The 13,486-nt window shown below is 40.5% G+C and overlaps 1 protein-coding gene across 1 annotated transcript; it reads left to right on the plus strand.

The window, feature by feature from the left end:
• Positions 1-9,054: 9,054 nt before the first annotated feature.
• Positions 9,055-12,665, plus strand: LOC110775588 (uncharacterized). Its single transcript, XM_021980200.2, has 3 exons — positions 9,055-11,193; positions 11,297-11,644; positions 11,762-12,665. Exons 1-3 carry the CDS (start codon positions 9,082-9,084, stop codon positions 11,849-11,851), a joined length of 2,550 nt encoding a protein of 849 aa, XP_021835892.2. The 5' UTR covers positions 9,055-9,081; the 3' UTR covers positions 11,852-12,665.
• Positions 12,666-13,486: the final 821 nt, after the last annotated feature.

The following is a 13,486-nucleotide window of genomic DNA, read 5'->3' on the forward strand; positions in this document are numbered from 1 at the left end:
CCCCTTATTATTTTCATAATCTAAATTGCATGAACATGGTTAAATATTACAAATTTGCAAGAATTAAAAGGGGTGATTAATTTTCGTAATTGTTAATTAATTGCAAATTGCGTTTATTTAATTATATGTACGCAGTTTTTCGGCAGTTTCTTCATTACTCATCCGAATTGAGTGATTTTTGTGTCAATTCCGCATGTAAAAGGCATTCTAAAATTTTGACAAAAATAGTATTTTTCTGCCGAACCCAGAATTCTCAAATTCGAAGCCTAACTATGACTTTTCGAAGGTTTTAGTTTTTCGGATGCAAAATTTCGTAAATTTAAGATGTTAAATTAAATATTTGCGATTCCTGTTGATAAATCTTGAATTTTTGATTGACCTACTGCATATGTTTAACAAGTTTGAATGCCTAGTCTTGTTAATTATGCAATCTAATTTGTAATTATGATTAATTTGTTGAAAATTAGAATAATTTAGAATTAATTTGATTTTCATAATTAATTGTAATTTAATTAGAAACCTATGATTAAAAACCACCATAAAAATTGTAAATTTACGATAAATTTTAAATTTTTATGACCTAGACTTGAATCCATAACAATCGGAAATCAATTGGATAATAAATTTTCGATTTTTCGCCCTAAAATTATGAAATTAATAATATTTATTAATTTGTCATTAATTTTAAATATAAATTTTAAATTTTCTTGCGATTCGTTCAAATAACTTGCACGCACGAAGCAATGGACGCTTCGTGTTACCCTTAAGGGGTGTTGTATAATGCGGGCATGCGACGACGAGCAAGGGAGCTCGTCGCCCGTGCGGCACGAATGCAATGAGCAAGGGCGTAGTGCACGAGCGCAAGGCAGCAGCCCTGCCTTGTGTCGTGCGCCACGAGCAATGAACGAATGGGCATGGGCGAAGGGCGAGCCAAGGCAGTCGCGTGTGGGCAGCAAGCGAGCTGCGCCACAACGCGCGCTGCCTCGCACAAGTGCGCGCAGCCTCGCGCGCAGCAAGCGCAAGCTCGCGTGCCACGAGCGCTGCGCCCAGCACTGCTCGCGCGCGCAGCGCGCGATGTCGCTCGCCCAGCGAGCGATGTCGCGCACCAGCGAGCGATGGCTCGCGCGCGCGCAGCGAGCGATCTCGCGCGCCAGCGAGCGATCTCGCGCCCCAGCGAGCGATGGCTCGCGCGCGCAGCGAGCGAGCTTGCGCGCCCAGCGAGCGATCTCGCGCGCCAGCGAGCGATGTCGCGCGCGCGCGCTGCGAGCGATAGCTCGCGTGCGATGGGCGCTATGCGGAGGCTTGCGTTGGGACAGCAGCAGCTATGCTACGAGCGCATGGGCTGCGCGCACATGGCCAGCAATGGCTGTGTGCGTACGGCCCATGGGCGTGCAACGCGTAGGGTGTTTGCGTTTCGATTAGATCGTTTTGAATGTTTGATTTGAAAATTTCAGTTTACGTAATTTTAATTAATTTTAAAATTAATAATTTGAATTAATTTCTTGGATTTTAATTTTGAATATTATAATTATAATAAATGAAATTTATTCTAATTATTTTACTAAAATTAAAATCATGAATTAATTTAAATGCGACTGAAATTAAATTAAATTTTTGGATTCAATTATAAATTTATATGAGCTTTAAATTTTAATTAAATTTGTATGTTTCCGGTTAGACTAGAAATACAATTTTATGTTTAAAATTAGTAAAGCATATGAATTTATTGGTTTGAGTGGGAGCGCTTTTTACTCATAAACTCTTGATTAGGTCTACAAATCCTTAAGGTTAAAACAACTCGATTAGAATTAATAAGGACTGAATAATTGGTAGATTATTGGTGCCCTTGATTAATTGCTGCAAATGTTTACGTGATGCATAATGTGTTTTACTAACCAGCTATGTGGGCCATTCATGATAATGAATGGGTGAATGGTATATATTGTATATGTACTGTTTTGCAGGTTATGAAGTGACTAGTATGGCCCAAATAGGATAGAAAATATGGTCTGCGTACCATTAATTTGAATGTAATTGGTCTAAAGTACCAAAGTTATTTTTCAATTCAAATATGGTCTGCGAACCATCAAATAGTTGTAATTAGTTATAGCTTATCCTATTTGAAGAAAATGGTGCCTCCCACGGAGATTTTCAAGACGGACTTTGAAGTCAAAGCTTCAAGATGAAGTCGGGCCATACTAGATCACAAATATCTTATGCATGTTTTAAGTTATTTATTGCTTTAAATATGTCTTAAAATGCATGAGATCAAAAGCTTGATTATGTTGCATGATTAAGGATTTTAGTTCACTTAAAATCTAACCAACATAGTAAGAGCCTTAAGTTCCAAACTTAAAAAAAAAAAAAAAAAAAAAAAAAAAAATTGAGTTAAAAGGTGCCATGCCAAAATATACACTTGCTTGGATATCCTTTACATCAATCTAGTAATAGTTTTCGCTCAGCGAGGTGTTACTTATTGGTCCTAAAGGGGCAAGGTACACAAATAATTGTGAGTACATGTTAGTTTTGGTGAAACTCAACGATATAAGTAAGGAGTCCTTTTATGTCGTGGCAAATTCGATAGGTTTACCTAATAAGTTCTTAGACGTACCTATCAACCAAGAATAGTTTCTAGACTATTAGCAAAAGGCTTTTGCTTACCTAAGATGTTCTAGGATTAAGTCGACAAACTGTGCTTAGTTCTTCAATGATTTTAGGATCTTGGAATCATTTTATTCACACCTGCCGGAACACATAACTTGAATAAAATGCTTAATAAACATTGAATTATGCATGTATGCTAGAATTTAAGTTTATTAAGAGAAACTGTGAATGGTTATTTATTTGTTTATTCTTTTCAATTGTAGTTTTTAATATGGCAAACAACAATTCATTCAACATTCGATCAATTCTCGAAAAGGAGAAGTTGAACGGGAAAAACTTCCTTGACTGGCAAAGGAACTTGCAAATAGTTCTTATGCAGGAAGAAAAGGAGTATGTCCTAGATGAGGCGATGCCCGAAGCTCCAGGCGACGGGATCACTCAGGCAGCCCTCAATCGTTGGATTGATGCCAACAAGGATGTGAAATGTCTAATGCTCGCCACCATAAGTGCGGATCTGCAGAAAACGTTCATCAACTCAGATGCTTTCACAATCATCAGTGAGTTGAAGAACATGTTCCAAGATCTGGCTCGAGTCGAAAGATTCGAGACTCATAGGCAAATTCTTGAGACCAAGCTTAAGAAAGGCGAGCCCGTAAGTCCACATGTTCTCAAAATGATTGGACTCATTGAGAATATGAGTCGGCTGGATCAGCAATTTTCTCAGGAAATGGCTATAGACACCATCCTCCATTCTCTTCATAGCGGGTATGATCAGTTCAAACTGAACTACAGTATGAATAGTCTGGACAAAACGCTCACTGAGCTTCACGGTATGCTGAAGACCGCTGAAAAGACGCTCAAAAGTGATAAGCAGGATGTGCTTATGGTGCGTGGGGGCAAGTTCAAGAAATCTGGAAAGAAGAGGAATGCTAAGAAAGGTGGCAACAAGGCCAGCCCAACTAAGCAAACTGGCGCCAAATCTGCAAAGAGGAAGGTCAGTCAACCCACTTCTGAGTCCGAATGCTTCTACTGCAAGAAGAAGGGGCATTGGAAGAGAGATTGCTTGAAGCTAAAGGAAGATCAGAAGAACGGAACAGTCGTTCCATCTTCAGGTATTTTCGTTATAGACTGTATACTTGCTAATTCAACTTCTTGGGTATTAGATACAGGTTGTGGCTCACACTTATGTTCCAATCCACAGGGACTAAGAAGAAGTAGAAAGTTAAGCAAGGGAGAAGTCGACCTACGAGTGGGAAATGGAGCACGGATTGCTGCATTAGCTGTAGGAACTTACTATTTGTCGTTGCCCTCCGGGCTAGTTTTGGAACTGGAAGAATGTTTCCATGTTCCAAGTCTTACCAAAAACATCATTTCAGTTTCTTGCTTAGATGCTAAGGGATTTTCCTTTATAATAAAAGACAATAGTTGTTCGTTTTATTTTAAAGAGATGTTTTATGGATCTGCTAGATTAGTCAATGGACTTTATTTATTAGATCACGACAAACAAGTATATAACATAAATACCAAAAAGGCCAAAAAGGATGATTCAGATCTCACCTATCTGTGGCATTGTCGATTAGGCCATATAAACTTGAAACGCTTAGAAAGACTTCAAAGAGAAGGAATTCTAGAACCATTTGACTTAGAGGATTATGGTAAATGCGAATCATGTTTACTTGGCAAAATGACAAAGCAACCTTTCTCTAAAGTTGGAGAAAGAGCAAATGAACTATTGGGTTTAATCCATACAGATGTATGTGGACCAATGAGTACAAATGCTAGAGGTGGGTTCAGCTACTTTATCACTTTCACTGATGACTTCAGTAGGTATGGTTATGTCTACCTAATGAAGCATAAGTCTGAATCCTTTGACAAATTCAAGGAATTTCAGAGTGAAGTAGAGAATCAATTAGGCAAGAAGATTAAGGCACTGCGGTCTGATAGAGGCGGTGAATATCTGAGCTATGAATTTGATGACCATCTGAAAGAATGTGGAATTCTATCAGAATTGACTCCTCCTGGAACACCACAATGGAACGGTGTGTCAGAACGGAGGAACAGAACCTTGCTAGACATGGTCAGGTCAATGATGGGTCAGGCCGAACTTCCATTAGAATTTTGGGGACATGCACTAAATACAGCTGCACTCACTATAAATAGAGCTCCGTCTAAAGCTATCGAAAAGACTCCATACGAATTATGGTTTGGAAAGCCTCCAAATGTGTCTTTTCTTAAGATTTGGGGATGTGAAGTATACGTCAAACGATTAATTTCAGACAAACTTCATCCAAAATCTGACAAATGTATCCTTGTGGGCTATCCAAAGGAAACAAAGGGGTATTACTTCTACAATACATCTGAGAACAAAGTGTTTGTTGCTCGAGATGGTGTCTTTTTGGAGAAGGATCACATTTCCAAAATGACAAGTGGGAGAAAAGTAGACCTCGAAGAAATTCGAGTCGAACAACAAACTCTAGAGAATGCTCAAGATAACATTCAGGATGAAACTCAGAGATCTTTAGAAGAATCTGGTGAGAATCATGGTCAATCTAGAAATGTTACCCCGCGTAGATCGCAAAGATATAGATCTCAACCGGAAAGGTACTTAGGTATTTTGACGAACGAGAGCTATGACGTTCTATTACTTGAAAGTGATGAACCTGCGACTTACAAGCAAGCTGTGACGAGCCCTAGCTCCAAGCAATGGCAAGAAGCCATGCAATCTGAATTAGACTCCATGTCTGAAAACCAAGTATGGGATTTGGTCGATTTGCCAGATGGCTACCAAGCCATTGGAAGCAAATGGGTTTTCAAACTGAAAAAGGACAAGGATGGGAAACTTGAAGTTTTCAAAGCTAGATTGGTTGCAAAAGGTTACAGGCAAGTCCACGGTGTGGATTACGATGAAACCTTTTCACCAGTTGCAATGCTAAAGTCTATTCGAATAATGTTAGCAATCGCTGCATATTACGATTACGAAATATGGCAGATGGATGTCAAAACTGCTTTCTTAAACGGCGTTTTAACAGAAACTGTGTTTATGACACAGCCTGAAGGTTTTGAGGATCCAAAGAATGCTAAAAAGGTATGCAAGCTAAAGAAGTCAATCTACGGATTGAAGCAGGCATCCAGGAGCTGGAATATACGTTTTGATGAAGCAGTCAGTGACTTTGGTTTCATCAAGAACGCAGACGAATCTTGTGTATACAAGAAGGTCAGTGGGAGCAAAATTGCTTTCCTAGTATTGTATGTCGACGACATATTGCTTATCGGAAATGACATTCCTATGTTGAACTCTGTCAAGATTTGGCTTGGGAAATGTTTTTCGATGAAGGATCTAGGAGAAGCACAGTACATATTGGGCATCAAGATTTACAGAGATAGATCTAAAAAGATGATTGGACTTAGTCAAAGCACTTATATCAATAAGGTGCTTGATAGGTTCAAGATGGCGGACTCCAAGCGAGGCTACCTACCCATGTCTCATGGAATGACTCTAAGCAAGACTCAGTGCCCAAAAACACTTGATGAGCGTAGACGAATGAATGGGATTCCATATGCATCATTGATTGGTTCAATAATGTATGCTATGATATGTACACGCCCGGATGTTGCGTACGCACTCAGTGCTACGAGCAGATACCAGTCAGACCCAGGAGAGGCGCATTGGACTGCTGCCAAGAACATTCTGAAGTACCTGAAAAGGCACAAAGATGACTTCCTGGTCTATGGTGGAGATGATGAATTAATTGTTAAAGGCTATACGGACGCAAGTTTCCAAACCGACAAAGATGATTTCAGATCACAGTCTGGGTTTGTCTTCTGCCTCAACGGAGGAGCAGTAAGCTGGAAAAGTGCTAAGCAAAGCACCATTGCGGATTCTACAACTGAAGCGGAGTACATTGCTGCACATGAAGCAGCAAAGGAAGCTATATGGCTAAGGAAGTTCATAGGAGAACTTGGTGTAGTCCCCTCCATTAAAGGACCAATAGCCCTGTATTGTGATAATAACGGAGCTATTGCACAGGCAAAAGAGCCTAGACACCACCAGAAAGTCAAGCATGTACTTCGTAGATTTCACCTTCTACGAGAGTTCGTTGAAAGAAAAGAAGTCGAGATAAGCAAAATTGGAACTGATGACAACATATCAGATCCATTAACTAAACCTCTGCCGCAAGCGAAGCACAACTCGCACACTGCAGCTATGGGAATCAAGCATATTGGAGAATGGCTTTGATGTCTCTGTTTAATGTTTTAAAGTTTTAGAGTTTAAATCTTTGTAAAACATTATTGGTTAATCATTCACAATAAATGAAAGAAATTCATTTTTCCATTTAATTTGTGGTTTATTAAATGATGAGTCCCTTCAATTTGACGATATATTCAAGATAGACTGTCAGGACCAGTCCTGTGACTAAGAAATGTCTATCAAGTGAACTTGAATGTCAAAGGTTGAAAATGGTCCCTAATCGGAGTTTTCTATAAAATTGGACGCATAGAAAACGTTAGACGATTAGAATGCAAGATGACTAGTAGTTCTGTTTCTTGAACTATGTGGACATGGCAATGTCATAATCATTTGCATAGATACTTACTTTGGGAAGACTAGTATCGGACAAGACCTATGAAACTTTACTGTAAGAGATGAAAGTCTGTCATAAGTAAATTTCATTAAATTATTAGACACTAAATCCTCAATACCTGAGTGATTTGAGATTACTTGTTTGAGAACTGGTTGCTTTGACGTTGACCAACCGTCGCACCGTAAAAGGAGGCTATAAAGGCAACGCTCAGGTAATCACCTATCAAACGAAGTCTAATCTCAAGATCGCAAGATTGGGATTGTCCTCCCATAAATCGGGATGAGATGCTTAAAAGTTGTACAAGGCCACTCGGAGAGCTAGAAACTGTGAAATGCATGGCCGTGCTCGGATGAATCATAGGCTATGATTATCTGTTTATTTGATCAGTTGAACTCTGAAACCGAGGAACACCTCTGGACATAATAAGGATGACAACTCTTACCTTATGTTCAAGAGCAAGCATCGAGCGACAAAGGAATTAGGAAATGCACACTTGTCCCTAAGGACAAGTGGGAGACTGAAGGAAATAATGCCCTTGGTCCAAGTATGCATTCTATGTTAAGTCTAATAAATGCGGTTCAGTATTAATTAACAAGTTAATAATTCAGTGAGATCAAGTGAGCTGAATGCCTAGCTAGAGGCCGCTTCAGTTCAAGTGGAATTAATGATATTAATCCACAGCTTACTCTTGACTGAACCCGTAGGGTCACACAAATAGTACGTAAACGGATCAAGTATTTAATGGCATTAAATACTCCATCTATGAATATTCGGAACCGACGGATCTTGGTTTCAGTGGGAGCTAAGATCGTCACAGGCAAGAAATGAATACTCCGGAAACGATGATATTGCCGGAAACGGAAATATGGATCGTATCGGAAATATGAATATTATCCAAGTCGTAGATGTTGCCGGAAACGGAAACATGGTACGTATCGGAAAATATTATTGGAAATGGAAATATTACCAGAATCGGAAATATTGCCGGAAACGGAAATATTGTCAGAATCGGAAATATTGCCGGAATCGGAAAATAATTCCGGAAACGGAAATATTAAATATTTGTTCGAAACGGAAATTAATTCCGGAATCGGAAATATTAAATATTGTTCGTATCGGAAATAGATTCCGGAAATGGAAATTTAATCGGAAGCGTATCGTACGAATTAGCATCGGACGAGGCCTGCCGGACGAAGGCCCAGCACGAAGCCAGGCCGTCGCCCAGCAAGCACGCACGCCACAAGCCCAGCGCGCGCCAAGGCCACGGATGCGTGGGCCTTGCTGCGTGGGCTGCAGCTCGCACGCATGGGCAGTCCTTGTGGCTGCCGTGTGTGTGTGAGTTTGTGCTCATGCGTGATTCCTGAATCTGCAAGAGTCAGTGTATGATTAAATGTCTATTCCTAATTGGATAAATTAATTAAATAGAATTCATGTAGGATTCTAATTCCAATTAATTCGCATCCTACTAGGATTACGATTCCTTTTCCATAACTCTATAAATAAAGGCCTAGGGGTCATAATTTATATACAAGTTTCAAAGTATTCAAAAGTGAGTTTTTTGAGAGAAAATTAAAACACATCTTGCTCATAAAAGTGCCGAATTTTCTAGTACCTTAAGGGCGATTCTAGTTGGTCAATCTTAAGGCGGATCCGGACGTGCTGTGGACTATCTACGGAGGGACGACACTTGGAGTCCTAAAAGACTTGTTCTTGTTCGGTTCGGGCGCAGCTAGGGAGGGCACGCAACAAAGAGTATGCATCTAATTATGCTATATGATTATGTGTAAATAATATGATTCCTGGGTTAATGGTTGTTTCCGCATGATTTATGTAAATGTCATATGTATCATAACCTAACAATGGGTCACATAGTTTTGATATTAGAGTGGGAGACATGGAAAAATATCGTTTGTTGAAGTTGTTTCTTGATATCTTTGAGGAATCAGTTAAGCAAGATGTTTTTTTGCCTAGTACCTTTAGCTTGTATGTTGAGGGTCCTTGTGGTAAGGTTGAATTGAATGATGATAAGACTTTAAGGCTTCTGTGGGGATGGAATTGGGGTAAAGACACTGCTGAAATTTGGGTTGAGGGAACAGATAAACCAGGATTGGTGTTTAGGAATGCTGTTGCAACAATTGAGAATCATAGAAAGGAAAAAGAGAGACAACTTAAGGAGAGACAAGAGGAACTGTTGAGGGCTCAAAGAGAGGAGGAAGAGGCAATGAGGAAACAACAGGAAAGGGAGGACATTTTGAGGGAAATACAGGAACAAATGGAGTACACTGTGGCTATGGAGGTCCCTGTTGTTGATTGTGAGGACATGAAGGTTGAGTATGTGAGAGTCATTAGCAAAGATGATGCTGATGAGGTGTTTCCAGGTTGCTCTCAACCACAACAAACACAAGAATCCCCAAAGAAACAACCCACCCCACCCAAACACACAAATCATGTTGCTTCTAAGTCAAAAGGCAAGGATAAGCCTGCTTCTAAGAAACTAACCCCCAAAAGGAGGGCATCAGCTAAACAACCCACCCCACAGAAACAACCCACCCCACCTAAACAACCCACCAAACAACCTACACCACCACCCCCACCACAGAAAGAACCCACCCAACCAAAACAACAACAACACACACCACCACCAGAACATCCCACCTCTCCACCACAACAACAACAACACACACCACCACGAGAACATCCCACCTCTCCACCACAACATCACACCCCTCCACCACCACCACAAAATCCCACTCCACCACAGAACAACCAAACTGATGAGCCTAACAATCAAGCACCACCTGATCAAGCTCAGCCAGTGAAAAAGAAGGGGGGCAGAGCTAGACCTGAGGGGTTTAGGGTTAACAAAGTCACTGCTAAGAAGGCTGGAACTTGGGTTTCCAAGGGAAAGGGAAAAGGGAGAAAGGGTACAGGAAGGTCTAAGACACCAGGGGTTTTTGCTGATGTTGGTGAGATATGTTCAGAAGAGGAGAGTGAGGATTCTGATTATGAGGAATCAGATTCTGAACAAGAGGATGTTCTGAATGATTGGATTGATTCTGATGTTGATGATGAGGTGATTCCTGATGATATTCCTGATTTGGGGTTTGAGGATTGTCTAAATGGTTCCTCAAAGATGGATAAGGCCTATAAAAATGGCAAAATATGGACTGATCAACCATATGGGTCCATTAAGTTAGAACCCTGGTTGATCTTTCATGATAAGGCCACATTTCTTGAAGTGTTGAGAAGTTACTGCATACAGGAGGGGTTTGGGCTTAGTGTTGAGAGGGCTGACAATAGGAGGTACACAGCAGTGTGTGCAGTGGAGTCATGTGACTGGAGGATACATGCCAGTAGGTTGTTTGACAATGTTAGCTGGGCCATTAAGGTGATCAGTGGGTCCCACAGAACTTGTGGGAGGCTTGAGGAGAATCCAGTGGTGACCTCTGAGTGGTTGTGTAAGCATATGTTGGGGGAAATAGAGGCAAATCCAGAGATTCCAGTGGAGACATTGAGGAGGTATGCACAGGAGAAGTTTCAGTTGAGGATGAAAAAGAGGCTATTGTACAAGGTCAGGAGTATGGCAAAGGGAAAGCTGCATGGTGGTTGGGCTGAAGCATATGAGCTGTTGCCTAGATATGCTGAGATGATTAAGCAAACAAACCCAGGGAGTCATGCTCTTATAACATGGGGGGCCAGTAGTGGGGATGTGAACCCAAAATTCAGAGCTTGCTTCTTCTCATTTGCTGCACAAGTCAGGGGGTTTCTAAGGGGTTGTAGGCCCATAATTGGAATAGATGGGGCTCATTTAAGTGGTTTCTACAAGGGCATTCTACTGACAGCAGTTGGCATAGATGGGAACAATGAAATTTTTGTTCTTGCCTATGGGATAGTAGACACTGAGAGTTGTGACAGTTGGACCTACTTCATGAGATGTTTGAGGCAAATGTTTGAGCAGGAGGGTTGCAACAGAGATGATTGGACCTTCATCAGTGATAGGATGAAGGTATGTGTACTGATCTGATATTTACTCTTTTCTGATCTTTACTTTTTCTTATGTTTATGCTTCTATATTAATGAACCTGTTTTTGTTGTTTGCTGATGTGTAGGGTGTTGAGTTGGCAGTTAGAGAAACTTTTCCTAGAGCAACTAGGAGAGTTTGTTGCCAACACCTATACATGAATTGTAAGAACAATGGCTTCAGTGGATCTGCATTCCACAAGCTCTTTTGGATAGCTGCTAATGCATACAATGAGTATGTGTTTGCTAAGGCCATGGAAAAGATCAGTGAGTACAATGCAAATGCCACTGCATACTTGAACAGCTGCATTGAGCAGTGGTCTAGGCATAAGTTTGACTCTACTGTTTGTTGTGATCACAACACAACAAACTTTGTGGAGTCATTCATGCATGCACAAAGCCCTTCAGAGACATGCCTGTCTTCTCATTATTGGAAGGTATAACTCTTCTAATCATATTCATGCATAATATTACCCCTGAACTTGTTGTTTAATCATATTCATGCATAATATACCCCTGAACTTGTTGTTTGTTGTTTAATGTCTGGTGTACAGCAATCAGAAGTTGGTGTATGCAGAGGGTGGGGGCTAGATTTGACAAGGCAGTTGACATGGAGGAAGGTCAGCTCACTGCATATGCATTGAAAGAGTTAGAGGAGAGGACAGCTGAGTCCAGGTTATGTTATGCCACAACATGTGGAGGGGGTGAATTTGAGGTTAGGGATGGACATGTCAACTTCCCAATTAGGCTTGCAACAAGAAGTTGTGCCTGTGGGAAGTGGCAGATCTGTGAAATCCCCTGCAAGCATGCACTGAGGGTCATATATGACCAAAGGATGAACCCCCATGATTTCATATCCCCATGGTTCAAGGCTGCTGCATACAAGCTAACCTATGCAGAACATATTCATCCTATGGCAGATCCATCTCAGTGGCCTGACTTTGGCCTTCCTTCCATTCAGCCTCCAACCATCAAAAGACCATCTGACAGACCTGCTAAGAAGGGAAAGAGAGGGGCAAATGAACCAAAGAAAGGGAAGAGGAACACAAATGTGAAATGTGGAAAGTGTAGAGAGTTTGGTCACAACTCAAGAACATGCAAGAGTGGAGGAACAAGTGCCACTGGACCAAGCACTTCAAAGAGTGGTGCAGCAGGAGCAAGTACATCAAATGGGGGACCAAACACAAGGAAGAGGTCAAAGGCAGCTGCATAGTCACCTCAGTTGGCTATATTTTGTGAATTGTAGTGCACAAAGCTAAACTAACTTAGTCAAATCAGTTTAGTTAGAATCAGTTTTTGGAAACAGTTGTGCAGAGATCATTTTTTGGAAACAGTGAAATGCTTAGAACACCTCTTTTTGTGCAGTTCAGTGGTGTTTGTCCACTTAAAGTTCAGTTTATGTAAAGCTTATTTGCTTGAACAAGTATTTATGGAACAAAGTCTCTTTATTTCATGAAATTTGTTACAACTTTACTTCATTGCTATCCAAATCAGAAATGCAAACATTAATACACCAATTTTTATTGCAAAATTGATTTGCTGTTTCTGTTGTTTGATCTTCTTCTTCAATAGCTTCAACTCTTCATGCATTCCCCTGCTCTGTTCTTGCATTCCCCAGCTTTGTTCTTGCATTCCCCTGTTTTCATCATCTCTGTTTCCCTTGCTCTGAACTTCATCACTTGTGTGCTCAAGAAAACCTTTGCACCATTTGAAATTATCACAAGGATCACACTTGTAGTAAAGCTTTTGCGGATTTTTTGCCGTTTCCGAGCTCCTAATTGCAAATCTTCTCCCGCAATAGCAATTTTTATTAGGAACTCTAATGTATGCTAAATTTGGGATGGAAGAAGATTCGGTTTTTGAATGAGAGCTCATGGATAATTTGGAGAGGGGAAAGTATGCAAGTGAGGTGAACACTAGTAGCATTTATAGGCAGCAAGAACATAACGGCTATATTTTGCTTCCTAGGTTTAAAAACTAGCCGTTAAATTCAAATTCCTGCAATTTGGGTATCTAGTGCAACTTAATTTTAAAATAGGTGTATATTATGCATTAAGTTTATAAAAAGGGGTATACTGTGAATTATAAACACGACTTAACGGAGGACTAACGGAAGGTCAGTTAAGGGGTATTTGGTGCAAACTTGGAAAAAAATAGGGGTATATTATGTGAATCGAAACAGGCGAGGGTATTTGGTGCGTTTTTTAAAACCTCAGGGGCATTTCATGAAAAAACCGTAAATAATATAGTAACTATTGAAGAAAATAAACATATGGTAA

The sequence above is a fragment of the Spinacia oleracea genome, chromosome 4, assembly GCF_020520425.1.
Source record: "Spinacia oleracea cultivar Varoflay chromosome 4, BTI_SOV_V1, whole genome shotgun sequence".
In the NCBI taxonomy this organism is placed as follows: domain Eukaryota; kingdom Viridiplantae; phylum Streptophyta; class Magnoliopsida; order Caryophyllales; family Amaranthaceae; genus Spinacia; species Spinacia oleracea.